We start from the raw sequence: 15,415 nt of genomic DNA, 5'->3' as shown, positions 1-15,415 counted from the left end.
ACTGGGCAACATACTGGGGAAGGGGGAGCCTGCTCTGCAAAGATGGGCTTCACCTTAACCATGGTGAACCGGGCTGCTGGTGTCAACATTTAAAAAGGCGATAGAGCAGCTTTTGAACTAAAAACTGGCAATAAGGCCAAAAAAGCATGGTTTGGAACAAGGTATCTGTAAAAGATATCATCATAAAAGGGAAGACAAAGCATCCCGATAGCAAGATTGCAATACAGGCCACAGTAGACCAGATTTCCTTAAATATGGAGTAGGCTTATTTTTTTTTTCCAGGTATGAGTATATTAGTAAAAGGAGGATAACAAAAAATGGAATTGTGAGACTGAAAGAAGCTATGAACTGCTATGTAGAGAGTAATATGGAAAAAGAAAACATGCTAAACAAATACTTCTGAGTTCACGGAAGAAAATTCTGGAGAAGGACCGTGATTGGCTGCCAAAGTTATACGTAAGAATGGAATGGATACTGCGCCGTTCACAGAAGAAAATGTTTATGAACTTGAAAACTTCCTGGTGAAACCTATCGCCGTGTTTGTCGCTGATTGCACCAATATTTGCAAGGAAAAAATCCAAGAGAGAATGTAGAAAGTGCATCTTGCCCAACAACGCCTCCTAGAGAACTGAAATTTGCAGATTAATACAACCCCTGGCACTAACTTTTATGAGCTAGCAAAGTAGGCAAAAGAATGTTATAAAAGAAATTTATTGCTTTTTTTGAATCCACATTGCCCATGACCTCTATTTCAATTCAAGTCAAAACTGTTCCAAAAGTCATGGTACAGGACATGCCAGCACCTACAACAGGTACAAAATGCAACAATTAGACTCCTAAAAAAACCTTCATGCTTGAGACCATGTTTCAGAAGCACCATCATCAACCCACTGGCTACCCATCACCAAATGCTGTATCTTCAGGGGCTTAGTAATAGCAAACAAGTCCTTATACGACTTCCTCCATACACCCCAAACAGAGCACTCCACTCACAGGAGGAAACATGTCTATAAATGCCACCTGGGTACACCCTCCAACTCCAAACCACCAGATGTTGTTCCTATTCCCACTGCATACATAGCTATTGGAGCCAACTACCCCCCCCCCCTCATATCCCTTAATGGGCTCCTGAACTTCAGGAGAGCAATTGAAACCTACCTCTCCCAAAACTACCACCTATGTAAATTAACTTAAGAGATCAACTGCATGTTAAAATGGTCAGATTGTATATTAATTTTGACCTTCTGTATGTCAAACTATGATAACCAAAGACTATTGTGCACATGTAAATTCTCAATCTGTTTGTCTACGCATTCATGTTTGTAAATAATGGCCAGATTTTATGCTAACTTTGATCCTCTGTTAAACCAAGATGACCTACGACTACTGTACACATGTAAACCCACAATATGCTTGTCTATGTATTATGTATCTTATAACCTGTGCTGAACTCGTTGGGGAGGACGGGATATAAAATGAACCAAATGGTTTTGTATGCTCTATGAAGTTTGTCAACCACTTGAATACAGTTTGGTGCTCTGTAACTGCCAAGAAAATTCTCAGTGACATCCTTGAATGCTTTCCAGGCGATTTTCTGGACCGGACTAACAGATCTTCAAATCTCTCATCATTGATGTTGTGTCTGATTTGTGGACTGACAAAAATGCTTTCCTATATCTTGGCATTAGTTATTCTTGGAAATCTCTGTCTTAGATAAAGAAAACCTCTGCCTTCCTTATTCATTGCTTTGACAAAATTTTTCCGCAGTCCAAGTTTTACGTGAAAAGGAGGCAAAAATATATTTGTCGGGTCAACAAGTGGTTCATGTACCACCTTTTTCTGTCCTGGAACATAATTCTTACGGAGTGGCTAGTTCTTTTGAATGTAATGCAACTTCTTAGCACGGTTGTCCCATTCACAAATAAAACAACAGTACTTGGTATATCCAAGCTGCATTCCAAGAAACAGAGCTACTACTTTAAGATCACCTCAGATGTTCCAGTTGTACTTTGTGTACTGGATATGCTTTAACAGCAGTTCCATGTTTTCAAGTTTTTTTCATGTGTGTGTAGACAACAGGAGAAGCATCTCCACGAATCAGAATCAAACAGCCAAATAGTGGAGATGTGCCAGAAGAACAGGTATGCTGATTAATTTCAAAAGTCTGCTTTATTCATTCAATGATTCGACGTGTACATGTTTAGGCTCAAATGGTCTGCATCAGGAGTCTACAAACCATTGACACACAAATAGAAATCACAATGAGAATCAATGCTTAAAAACTATAAGAGGAAAAAGTTCACATACATGTTAGCAATGTAAATAATGACAATTTAAACCACAAACTTTAATCATAAAATTCAATGATAAAATTTTTAAAAATTTAAAAAAACTTTTAAAAATTAAATAACCAATAACAGAAAAGCCATAAGCAACCAACACTTTTACAACAACTGTTACATACAGATATACCATGGAAAGGCACCATAAAAGAGAGTTATGTGTATATACATTAATACTAAAAAAAAGTAATGACAAGTGGTTGATGGTATGTAGTGTCAACATGCCTTATGAATGATGTCATACGTTACGGTTTGAAAATTGACACATCAGCATCATGGACTTTGCATTATATATTAACATATAGGGGGTCTTTTACTAAGGCGCGTTAGCTGATTTAGCGTGCCTTAGTAAAAGACTCCCATAAAGCGCTAATGACAGAGCACAGAGAGAACAATGGAAAATTGATAATCCATATATATCAAATGTTTAACCACAGTTAATGGTTCATAACAATGCTGATTCTATTTGGCTTAAAAACTAACCCCCTCTTCTACAAAACTGTGCTAGCAGTTTTTAGCGCAGAGAGTCACGCTGAATGGCCTGCGCTGCTCCCAATGCTCATAGGAACTCAATGCGCATTGGGAGCAGTGCAGGCCATTCAGCGCAGCTCTCTGCGCTAAAAAAAGCTAGCGCGGTTTCGTAGAAGAGGGGGTAAGTAGCTCCGAAATAACATAAAAACGTAAAAGCAAAACCCATAAAAACAAAACACCCTGGGACAGTACAGATCCTTTAAAAACATGTTTAAAACTTTAAAGAAACGAACGCAAGTGAACAAGAAACCGCAGGACATCTAGCCTACTTACCAGGCTACTTAAGACACCTTTGTGGTGCTCTACTTAGATTTCCCATATCAGATGCTGCTGTTCTAAAGACAGGTAAGCCCTATTTCATTCAGATTTTTTGGTGGTGGGAAGAATGTTAGTGACCACTAGGAGAGTGTGTGTGTGTGGGGGGGGGGGGTCATAACTTAATTCCTCCAGTGGTTATTTGGTCAGTTTGGATACCCTTGTGGCACTTAGATACTTCTAAAACTGGACTAGTTCTGGACATCTAAGTTCCATCCTGGACATCCTGGAAAAGAGATGTCCAAAAATATGGTTTTGAAAATCGACACTCGAATGTCAAGAATAGCCTTACTGAGTCAGACCAGTAGCCCGTTCTCATGGTGGTCAATCCAGGTCACTAGTACTTGGCCAAAACCCAAGGTGTAGCAATATTCCATGTTACCAATACAGGGCAAGTAGTGGTTTCCCCCGTGTCTTTCTCAATAACAGACTATGGACTTTTCCTCCAGGAACTTGTCCAAACCTTTCTTAAAACCAGCTATGCTATCCGCTCTTACCACATCCTCTGAGTGAAAAAAAATTTCTTCCCATTTGTTTTAAAAGTATTTCTCTGTAACTTCGAGTGTCCCCTAGTTGTTGTAATTTTTGACGGAGTGAAAAATCGATCCACTTGTACCCGTTCTACTCCACTCAGGATTTTGTAGACGTCAATCATATCTCCCCTCAGCCTTCTTTTTTCCAAGCTGAAGAGCCCTAATCATTTTAGTCTTTCCTCATATGAGAGGAGTTCCATCCCTTTTACCATCTTGGTCGCTCTTCCTTGTTGAACCTTTTCTAGCGCCACTATATCTTTCTTGAGCTACGGAGACCAGAATTGAATGCAATACTCCAAATGAGGTCGCAACCTGGAGCTAAACAGGGGCATTATGACATTCTTAGTTTTGTTAACCATCCCTTTTTTAATAATTCCCAGCATCCTGTTTGCTTTTTTGGCCGCCGCCACACATTGGATGGAAGGTTTCATCGTATTGTCTACAATGACACCCAGATCCTTTTCTTTAGTGCTAACCCTCAAGGTGGACCCTAGCATCCGGTAACTATGATTCAGGTTATTCTTCCCAATGTGCATCACTTTGTATTTGTCCACATTAAATTTCATCTGCCACTTGGACGCCCAGTCTTCCAATTTCCTAAGGTCCACCTGCAATTTTTCCATAATCTGCATGCGTTTTAATGACTTTGAACAGTTTAGTGTCATCTGCAAATTTAATCACCTCCCTCATCGTTCCAATTTCCAGATCATTTATAAATATGTTAAATAGCACCAGTCCCAGTACAGACCCCTGCGGCATTCCACTGTTTATTCTCCTCCATTGAGAAAAATGACCATTTAACCCTACCCTCTCTTTTCTATCTGATAACCAATTCCTAATCCACAACTGAACTTCGCCACCTATCCCATGACTAATTTTCTCAGGAGCCTCTCATGAGGAACTTTATCAAAATCCGAAAATCTAGATACACTATATCAATCGGTTCACCTTTATCCACATGTTTATTCACACCTTCAAAGAAGTCAAGCAAATTTGTGAGGCAAGATCTCCCTCAGCTGAAACCTTGCTGACTCCGTCTCATTAAATCATGTTTGTCTACGTGTTCCACAATTTTATTTTTTATAATTGTTTCTACCACTTTGCCCGGCACCGAAGTGAGGCTTACCGGTCTGTAATTTCCTGGATCTCCCCAGGAACCCTTTTTAAAAATCGGCGTTAACATTGGCTATCCTCCAATCTTCAATTAGGACATCCAAGTGCCGATTTATGCCTTTTTGGGGGACATCTGCATTAAAAAAAAAAAAAAAATAAGCCCCATAGCTCCTACGCACATATCACATATCATGTTTTAATTTCTTTAGTAACTAGATTTCAGTATATATTACACATACATATAGGGCTATTCCTACTCATTTACAGATAAATATAACAGATAAAGAGAGACGCTTTTTTGGTGTGGAATCATTTTAATAGATTATTTAAGCTCACTGACCTGTACTCTAAATTCAGCTGGGTATAGCATTGCTGTCCATTTAGAATACACATACATTTGACATATTTAGCCTGTAGTGTTGTAAGACACTGTACTGTAAATGTATTTGAAAAGTCTGAAACTTCATTAGGTATTCATTCAGTTTGACATGTAGACAGCTGTTTTGACTCAGCCAGAGCTGAGTTTTATAGATTATGTAGTAGATCAGGCAGGTAATAATGGCAGGACAGCTGTTTTACTGTCCTAGCTTTATGCGGTCACTTAGCCGATTAGCTGCTGCCCTTTCTCTCTTAACCCTTCCATCCAGGGTCTGCCCTTGATATGCCACTGCCCCACCCCATGATCCAGCATCTCTGTCTCTTTCTTTTCTCTCCCTCCCACCTTCTTCCCCCCCCCCCCCCCCCCCCAATGTTCTGGCATCTCTCGTTTCCTTTCTTCTTTCCCTCTCAACCCTACCTCATCCCATGATCTGGCATGAGAAAGTAGTGGCCTAGTGGTTAGAGTTACAGCCACAGCATCCTGAGATTGTGAGTTCAAATCTTTGTGACCCTGGGCAAGTCACTCAATTCTTCATTGCCGCAGGTACGTTAGATAGATTGTGAGCCTACTAGGACAAAGAGGAAAAATGCTTGAGTACCTGATCGTAAACTACCTAGATATCCTTGATAAAATTTCTGTCTCCTTCCCTTCCATTTCTTTCTCCCCTCGCCCCAAGGTCCGGCATCTCTCTCTCCTCTTCCTTCCCTGATCTTCCTTCCTTCCTCCCTCCCAATTTGGCAGCTTTTTCTTTTACCCCTCCCCCCCAATCAGGTGTGACATTTCTACCCCCCTCCCCCCCATGGGATAGGTACCTCTCTATTTCTTCTCATCCAGGCTGCCGTTTGCAATCTTCGGGACACCAGTAGCATCAATGAGCTGAACACACTGCCTTCGGTGACCCCAGAAGTTTTCCTTCTGCTTCAACTTCCTGTCTCCGCAGAGGCAGTACGCTGCAGAGGGAAAGCTTCTGTGCTACCAGAGACAGCATGTTCAGTGGACTGACACTGCTGGCGGCTCACATATTGCATGATGCAACATGGAGAAAGGAACTGGAGCACCCCCTATGAGCTGCACTCATGATGGCCCGCCCTCCTCCCCTTGGAATGCCACTGTCAGTTTGGGCACATTTTTGTATCCCTCCTACCGGTGAACATTGCGTGAAGGGGCCCTCGACGAATTAATCCTACCCTGACTATATTCTGTATAAAATAGTATTCACCACATAAAATAGCTAAAGGAAAACAAGAAGCAGTGGAAAACGCTCTCAATTATGATATATAACAAAATGGAGCCTCTTTCTGTGATCAGTCAGAAAAATAAAAATAAAACTCCACACAAAACTTCAAAAATGCCAAAACTATAAAGCAGAATTCAGTTCAAAAATCATAAAGAGGTAAAATAGAGACCAAACATATTCTAGCTGTGAGGAGAAAGAATCAGCAATATTTATTTATTTATTTAAAATACTTGTAGCCCACACTATCCAAGGGCTCCTTTTAAGAAGGCGCGTTAGGGCCCTAACGCACAGAATAGCGCGCGCTAAAATGACTTGCGCGCTAGTTGCTACCGCCTCCTCTTGAGCAGGCGGTAGTTTTTCAGCTAGCACACGCTAATCCGGTGCGTGCGCTAAAAACGCTAGCACACCTTCGTAAAAGGAGCCTCAAATGTTCTGGGTGGCTTACATACAATAACATTCATGATAAAATCTTAAAGAGTCCAAAAAAATAAAATAAAATCGACTTATAAACCAACTCATACTCATTGCATATGAAAAATATATGCATTCAGGCAATATTCCCTCCAGCACAATGAAATTTGCTCATTGTATGCTTCAAATAATAGCAAAATTTTTAGTTCCTGTTTGAATGACGCAGCAGACATTATAGATCTCAAAGCCTATTCCACAGACTAGGATCACTTATGTAGTTTAAACATTGACAAGTGGTATGCATTGTCACAGGGCTGCCCCTGTTCCTAGTGAGGAAGCCTTACTAGAGGAGGAATGTAGGATTTAAAACAGTAAGATTATTCCTAAACCTGCTTGTCTAACTCCCAAAGCAGCACCCAGGAATAGTCAAAAGCAAAGCCTTCCTGTAATAAAACCTCATCAAGCCATGCCAAAAGCATCAAGGAATGGTTTAGCTTTTCCCAAGCCAGCTGTAAGAAAGCAGCCAGAAAAACTACATGTCCCAGCAACCACAGGGCTAGGAAAGGGGAAAAGCAGGGCTGGAACACAACCCACTCCCAACCCTGCTGAGACTTTTTTAAGCCAAATTAGAAGGTCTCAGAAAGCAGGTTACTCTAGCTCACTGCAAGTAAAGAAAAGGGTGTAACTCTCACACACAAGGATTTCCAGCAACCCAGAGCTACACAGCAAAGGAAAAGCAGCAGACTACAGCCACTGAGGGCCAGAAAGCAGCAGTCTTCCTTATGGCAACAAACTCAGGTAGAAGCTTGTGATGAAGAAGATAATGATAGTGTTAATTCTGCTTCTATAAGGCTGATAATGAAAGTTCCTATGATATGGAAATAGAAGGGATTGATTTGCCTAGCTCTGAAGGTATGGAAAAAAAGCTGAAGGCTTTTTGATGATAAAGGGAGCTGGATGAAAGTAAAGCTGAAGTTTTGTTTTGAATTTTAAAATACAAGCCACAGGCAGCCATTTTGTTGGGATCTTCCAAGCTGATCATTTGAGGGAAATTATTGCAGTGTTTCCCACCCTTGGGAGTTTTGCCTGTCAAAGAAAAGCTTTCATTTTGAATAAGGCTTTTGTATCATAACTCTTTACTGTTACTGTAATATACTCCTATCCTGAAATGTAATTCTACTGGAAATGTCCAGATATCTTCTACAATGTAATCCGCCTAGAACCGCAAGGCACAGGCGGAATAGAAATCCCTAATGTAATGTAATGTAATGTAATGTATTTTTGGCTTGAACTGCAATTGTTTGGTTTGGTTTGTGAGTGTTGGACTTAAGCACATGGTGATACAAACCTGAGAATTATTTTTGAAGTTTGTTTATGATGGTGAAACAATAAACATTACTCAAATAAATTTCACCAAAGTTTTGAACTCTTTTATTTTTGAGCCTTTCCAACCTATCAAACAACCTCACAAACCACTCGGCCGAGGTTGGTGTAGACTGGGTTAGGCGACTTGCTGAGCTCAGCTTGGCCATGCCCGGTCACAATATCCAGTCGTACAACTATAAAAGAGGGAACATTCAACAAATTTGAATCAAAGGATCTTAAGAACTTTGCAAGTTGATAGACTCATACAGTAGAAGAAATCAGTGTGGAAACCAAATTATTACACACCTTAAATACTAGCAAAAGATTTTGGAAATAATTATTTGCCTTATAGGAAGTCAATGAAGTGCTTTTATGTGTAAGTATATTAAGAGTACCTGGAAAAAAAACCTCCACAAGCAAAAGCATTCTGAGCAACCTGCAATGCCCTCCACAAAAACCCAATAGAAGACTATTGAAACATGACACTACTATATGAATTAATCTTCTAACCAACTTTAATCTGGAAAATACTTGTTTGACAATCTTCGTAATTTGTGATTTCATTTGAAGGCTAGAATCTAGCATACGCCAGATTACGAATAGAATTAACAATTGGAATGCATAGGTCATTCATATGAAATCCAGGAGGAATGTCTTCTCAAGAAGAACTTGAAAACAGTAAAATTTGAATTTAAGCCATATTGAGCTGCAGATGATTTCTATGCAAACATTGGCTCACAGCAGTCGAGCATCGGCATACGGAAAGTATCATTTATAGGATTCTAAAATTCTAATAAAAATTACTACTTAACTAAAAGCCAATGATTGCTGATCTTCAAGAACAGGATCTCATGATTTGTTTTGCACATTGCTGCAACGGGGGAATAATCATCCCTTCACTTATGCTCTCATAGGCAAAGATGTCAACATTTAAAAACTGTTGTCATCAAAAGCTCCCCCCCCCTTAAAGAAAAATACAGTATATCTAAAGTGATTTTAAAAATAAAATTTAAAAAATGCATCCCGCTCCAAAGAAATGTTCAGTCTATTAAGTGCTATAGTATCATTATGGAAGACTAGCATTAAATTCTCATTTACATGCCTAACTTTAGGTGTGGAATCTCCAAAAAAGGTGAAGTACCGGTACTCAAAATATCAACACACTTCACCAAAAACATATATATATTTTTTTGGTATGCAAAGGGCTCTTCAGAAGTGGCCACTGCTGAACAATATTGAACAGCAAGAAGTACACAGAGGACACGGTCCTACGGCTGGAGAGATGGTCATACACCAGGGACATGGACCTGTGGCTAGAGAGGCAAGAGAAGATAGAGAGGACAGCAATCGTCGTGGGGGACTCTATCATCAGACAAGTTGACAGCCAGGAAGACAGGATTGGTTGGTGACCTGCCTACCGGGAGCCATGGTAGAAGATATAGTGAGCCGCATCGACAGGATCATCAACAGCGTGGAAGAGGAAGATATGGCGGTGGTGATTCACATGGGGACAAACAACGTGAGCAATAGGAACTACAGCAGGGAAGGACTGAATGATCAGTTCCAGATGCTAGGAGGGAAGCTGAAGACCAAAATGTGGAGGGTAGCATTCTCAGAGATCCTGCCGGTACCCAGGGCCGACGAAAAGAGGCAGACGGAGCTGCAAGCAGTCAATGCATGGATGAAGCGATGGTGTGAGGAAGAAGGATTCCACTTCATGCGCAACTGGACGACGTTCTGGAGGAAGAGCAAGCTATTCAGAAAGGATGGACTCCACTTCAACAGAGACAGAACGAGGCTATTTACAAGCAACATCAAGAGAGAAATTGAGAAGTTTTTAAACTAGGAAGAAGGGGAAAGCTGACAGTCGACCAAGAGCCGATAGTTCAGGAACAGGTATACCCAGAGGATACCGTGCAGGAAGACAGTGGGAAAGACTCACCGGATCATAGGCTAGACAGAAATCCTGACAGATCGAAAGGGACACAAGAGGGAAGGAAATGCAAGAAAGTAACGGGCCGCATACTCAAGCGTATGTACATGAACACAAGGAGCCTAAAGAATAAGATGGGGGAATTGGAAGCTATGGTACAAAAAGATAACCTTGACATCATCGCCATCACAGAAACATGGTGGAACGAGGAAAACGTCTGGAACACTGTGCTACTGGGATACAAGCTATACCACAGAGACAGAGTAGGTAAAAAAGGTGGGAGTATTGCACTATATGTCAAAGAGGGAATTGAGTCTACCGGAGAAAACACGCCAGAAACAAAAAATAAGGTAGAGTCTCTATGGGTCAAAATTCTAGGAACAAATGGAACAGAAACGAAGATCAGCATCTACTACCGACCCCCAGGGCAGTCCGAAGAAATTGATGGAGAAATGACGGACGAGATTAAACTCAACTCCAAGGGAGGCAACGCAGTTATCATGGGTGACTTCAATTATCTGGGGATAGACTGGAACCTAGGCACCTCTGGCTGCAGTAGGGAGACCAAGTTCCTGGATACTGTAGGCGATTGCTTCCTGGAACAACATGTTAAGGAAAATACGAGAGGAAATGCAATTCTGGACTTAATTCTAAATGGACTACGAGGACCAACGCAAGGTTAGAAGTAGAAGGGATGCTGAGAGACAGTGATCACAATATGATCCGCTTCAACCTGGACACATGGGCAAAACATCATTCCAGAACGACGGCCACGGCACTGAACTTCCGACAAGGGAATTACGAAGGGACGAGACTCATGGTGGGGAAGAAGATTAAGAAGTGGATAAGCACTGTAAAAATGCTAGAGCAAGCATGGTCCCTTTTTAAGGACACAGTCACTGAGGCACAAAATCTATATATACCACGTATCAACAAGGGATCCAAGAAGAAAAAGAACAAGGAACCGGCATGGTTCACTGTAGCGGTGAAGGAAGTGATCAGAGACAAGAAGACTTTGTTTAAGGAATGGAAAAGGTAAAAAACAGACGAAAACTGGAAAAAGCACAAACAGCATCAAAGCAGGTGCCATAAGGTGGTAAGAGGGGCCAAAAGAGACTACAAGGAAAAAATAGCCAAGGAGGCACAAAACTTCAAGCCGTTCTTTCGATATATTAAGGGGAAACGACCCGCAAAGGAAGCGATGGGGCTGTTGGATGACCATGGAATAAAGGGAGTGCTAAAGGAGGACAAAGCCATCGCCGACAAACTGAACACATTTTTTTGCATCTGTATTTAGCGAAGAGGATATACACAACATACCGGAAGCCGACAGGCTATACGCAGGAAAAGAAGACAGGAAACTGACAGGGTTGATGGTCAGTCTAGAAGAGTTATGCAGGCAGATTGACAGGCTTAAAAACGATAAATACCCAGGACCAGATGGCATCCATCTGAGGGTAATCAAGGAACTGAAAGGGGCTATAACTGAACTGCTTCAACTAATAGCCAATCTGTCGATCAAATCATGAAGGATTCCAGAAGACTGGAAAGTGGCGAATGTTACTCCGATCTTCAAGAAAGGTTCGAGGGGAGATCTGGGACACTACAGACCAGCGAGTCTGACCTCGGTACCGAGAAAGATGGTAGAGGTGCTGATAAAGGACCACATCATTGATCACCTTTATGGACACAATCTGATGAGGACCAGCCAGCACGGCTTCAGCAAAGGAAGTTCTTGCTTGACGAACTTGTTGTACTTCTTCAAGGGAGTAAACAGGCAGATAGACAAGGGTGACCCGGTCGATATCGTATATCTGGATTTTCAGAAGGCAGTTTGACAAGGTTCCTTCCGCATGAACGACTACTTTGTAAAATTGGGAGCCATGGAATCGAGGGTGAAATACTCACGTGGATTAAAAACTGGCTGGCAGATAGGAAACAGAGAGTGGGGGGTAAATGGACAATACTCAGACTGGAAAAGTGTCACAAGTGGCGTGCCGCAAGGTTCGATGCTTGGACCCGTGCTCTTCAACATATTTATAAATGACCTGGAAATTGGTACGACGAGTGAGGTGATTAAATTTGCAGATGATACGAAGTTATTCAGAGTAGTGACGCAGGAGGATTGCAAAGACTTGCAACGTGACATAAACACGCTTGAGAAATGGGCTGCGACATGGCAAATGAGGTTTAACGTGGATAAGTGTAAGGAGATGCATGTCGGTAACAAAAATCGTATACACGAATACAGTACTTGGAGAGACTCCCCAGGAAAGAGACTTGGGAGTACTGGTCAACAAGTCAATGAAGCCATCTGCGCAATGTGCGGCAGCGGCAAAAAGGGCAAACAGAATGCTAGGAATGATTAAGAAGGGGATCACGAATAGATCAAAGAAGGTTATCATGCCGCTGTACCGGGCCATGGTACACCCTCACCTGGAATACTGCATCCAGCACTAGTTGCCGTACATGAAGAAGGACACAGTACTACTCGAAAGAGATGAGCAACTAAAATGGTTAAGGGACTGGAGGAGTTGCCATACAGTGAGAGATTAGAGAAACTGGGCCTCTTCTCCCTTGAAAAGAGGAGACTGAGAGGGGACATGATCTAAACATTCAAGATAATGAAGAGAATAGACTTAGTTGATAAAGATAGGTTGTTCACCTTCTCCAAGGTAGAGAGAACGAGAGGGCACTCTATAAAGTTAAAAGGGGATAGATTCCGTACAAACATAAGGAAGTTCTTCTTCACCCAGACAGTGGTAGAAAACTGGAACGCTCTTTCGGAGGCTGTTATAGGGGAAAACATCCGCCAGGGATTCAAGTTATACAAGTTCCTGCTGAACCAGAACATATGCAGGTATGGCTAGTCTCAGTTAGGGCACTGGTCTTTGACCTAAGGGTCGCAGCGTGAGTGGACTTATGGGCACAATGGACCACTGTTCTGACCCAGCAGTGGCAATTCTTATGTTCTTAGTTAATGGCTCACTGGCACATTATCAGTCCACATACCACTTTATAATTTTTCCATCTTAACAAACCCCCCTCTTTAACTAAGCCCAATATCATGGGCCGACACATTAAATGCGCCAATGCCCATAGGGATTGAATGGGCGTCACATAATTTGCCACTCTGCACTCGTTCCTCCATCTTAGTAAAAGGGGGCCAAAATAAGTTGCATAATGTCTTCTTAGTATACAAAATCCCTAAACTTCCATGTGACTTAGGAAAATGGCATAAAATATATGTAGACAGAAAGAAGAGCAGATCCCAAATCAGATGCATCAACAAGGCCCTTTTTTTAAAAAAAAAATCCAAAACAGTTACTCCTAGTGCAGCTCACAAATGGGGTTCTTAGAAGGAAATATCTGTTTTGGATTTTTAAATAAAGGACCTTGTTGATACATATGATTTCTTTCCATCGGCATTTGTTGCAGATCTATGTGGCCTCTTTTTGGATGCCCCAACTTTTGTTCATCTCTGTTAGAAGTATAACATGCGTGGGGTGATTCCATAATAGGGTCCTAAACAAAATGTCCAAAAAAGTACCTATTTTTATTTTAGAATGCAGGCACACAGGAGAGCTAGCTAACAATATGACACCTTTGTAACATAGTAACATAGTAGATGACGGCATAGTAGAATGGTCCATCCAGTCTGCCCAGTCTGATTCAATTTAAATTTTTTTAATTTTTTCTTCGTAGCTATTTCTGGGCAAGTATCCAAAGCTCTACCCGGTACTGTGCTTGGGTTCCCACTGCCGAAATTTCCATCAAAACCTACTCCAGCCCATCTACACCCTCCCAGCCATTGTAGCCCTCTCCAGCCCATCCTCTCCCAAACGGCCATATTCAGACCATGCAAGTCTGCCCAGTATTGGCCTTAGTTCAATATTTAATATTATTTTCTGATTCTAGATCCTCTATTTTTATCCTACGCTTCTTTGAACTCTGTCACTGTTTTCTTCTCCACCACCTCTTTCGGGAGCACATTCCAGGCATCCACCACCCTCTCTGTAAAGTAGAATTTCCTAACATTGCTCTTGAATCTACCACCCCTCAACCTCAAATTATGTCCTCTGGTTTTACCATTTTCCTTTCTCTGGAAAAGATTTTGTTCTACGTTAATACCCTTCAAGTATTTGAACGCCTGAATCATATCCCCCCTGTCCCTCCTTTCCTCTAGGGTATACATATTCAGGGTTTCCAATCTCTCCTCATACATCTTCTGGCGCAAGCCTCCTATCATTTTCGTCACCCTCATCTGACCGCTTCAAGTCTTCTTACGTCCTTCGCCAGATACAGTCTCCAAAACTGAACACAATACTCCAAGTGGGGCCTCACCAATGACCTGTACAGGAGCATCAACACCTTCTTCCTTCTACTGGCTATGCCTCTCTTTATACAGCCCAGCATCCTTCTGGCAGCAGCCACCGCCTTGTCCCTCTGTTTTTTTGCCTTTAGATCTTTGGACACTATTACCCCAAGGTCCCTCTCCCCGTCCGTGCATATCAGCTTCTCACCTCCCAGCATATACGGTTCCTTCCGATTATTAATCCCCAAATGTATTACTCTGCATTTCTTTGCATTGAATTTTATTTGCTAGGCATTAGACCATTCCTCTAACTTTTGCAGATCCTTTTTCATATTTTCCACTCCCTATTCAGTGTCTACTCTGTCACAAATCTTGGCATCATCTGCAAAAAGGCACACTTTTCCTTCTAAACCTTCACAAACATATTGAACAGGATAGAACCCTGAGGGACTCCACTACTCACCTTTCCTTCCTCCGAAGTGACTTCCATTAATCACCACCCTCTGGCATCTGTGCGACAACTGGTTTCTAACCCAGTTCACCACTTTGTGTCCTAACTTCAGTCCTTCAAATTTGTTCAACAGCCTCCTATGAGGAACCGTATCAAAGGCTTTGCTGAAATCTAAGTAAATTACATCTAGCATATGTCCTTGATTCAGCTCTCCGGTCACCCAATCAAAAAATTCAATCAGGTTCGTTTGGCATGATTTACCTTTTGTAAAGCCATGTTGCCTCGGATCCTGTAACCCATTAGATTCAAGGAAGTACACTATCCTTTCTTACAGCAACACTTCCATTATTTTTCCAACAACCGAAGTGAGGCTCACCAGCCTGTAGTTTCCCGCTTCATCCCTGTGACCACTTTTGTGAATAGGGACCACATCCGCTCTCCTCCAATCCTCGGGAACCACTCCCGTCTCCAGAGATTTGTTGTACAAGTC

The 15,415-nt window shown here is 41.7% G+C and overlaps 1 protein-coding gene across 1 annotated transcript in view; it reads left to right on the top strand.

The window, feature by feature from the left end:
* Positions 1-7,527: 7,527 nt before the first annotated feature.
* Positions 7,528-15,415, top strand: part of LANCL2 (LanC like 2) — a 165,125-nt gene continuing 157,237 nt past the window's right edge. The window contains exon 1 of the mRNA XM_033930301.1: positions 7,528-7,659. Within this exon, the coding sequence (XP_033786192.1) occupies positions 7,644-7,659 (16 nt within the window). The 5' untranslated portion in view covers positions 7,528-7,643. The remainder of the gene's footprint in view (positions 7,660-15,415) is intronic.

This window comes from Geotrypetes seraphini, chromosome 2 (assembly GCF_902459505.1).
Source record: "Geotrypetes seraphini chromosome 2, aGeoSer1.1, whole genome shotgun sequence".
In the NCBI taxonomy this organism is placed as follows: Eukaryota; Metazoa; Chordata; class Amphibia; order Gymnophiona; family Dermophiidae; genus Geotrypetes; species Geotrypetes seraphini.
This window is presented reverse-complemented; position numbering and strand designations above follow the sequence as displayed.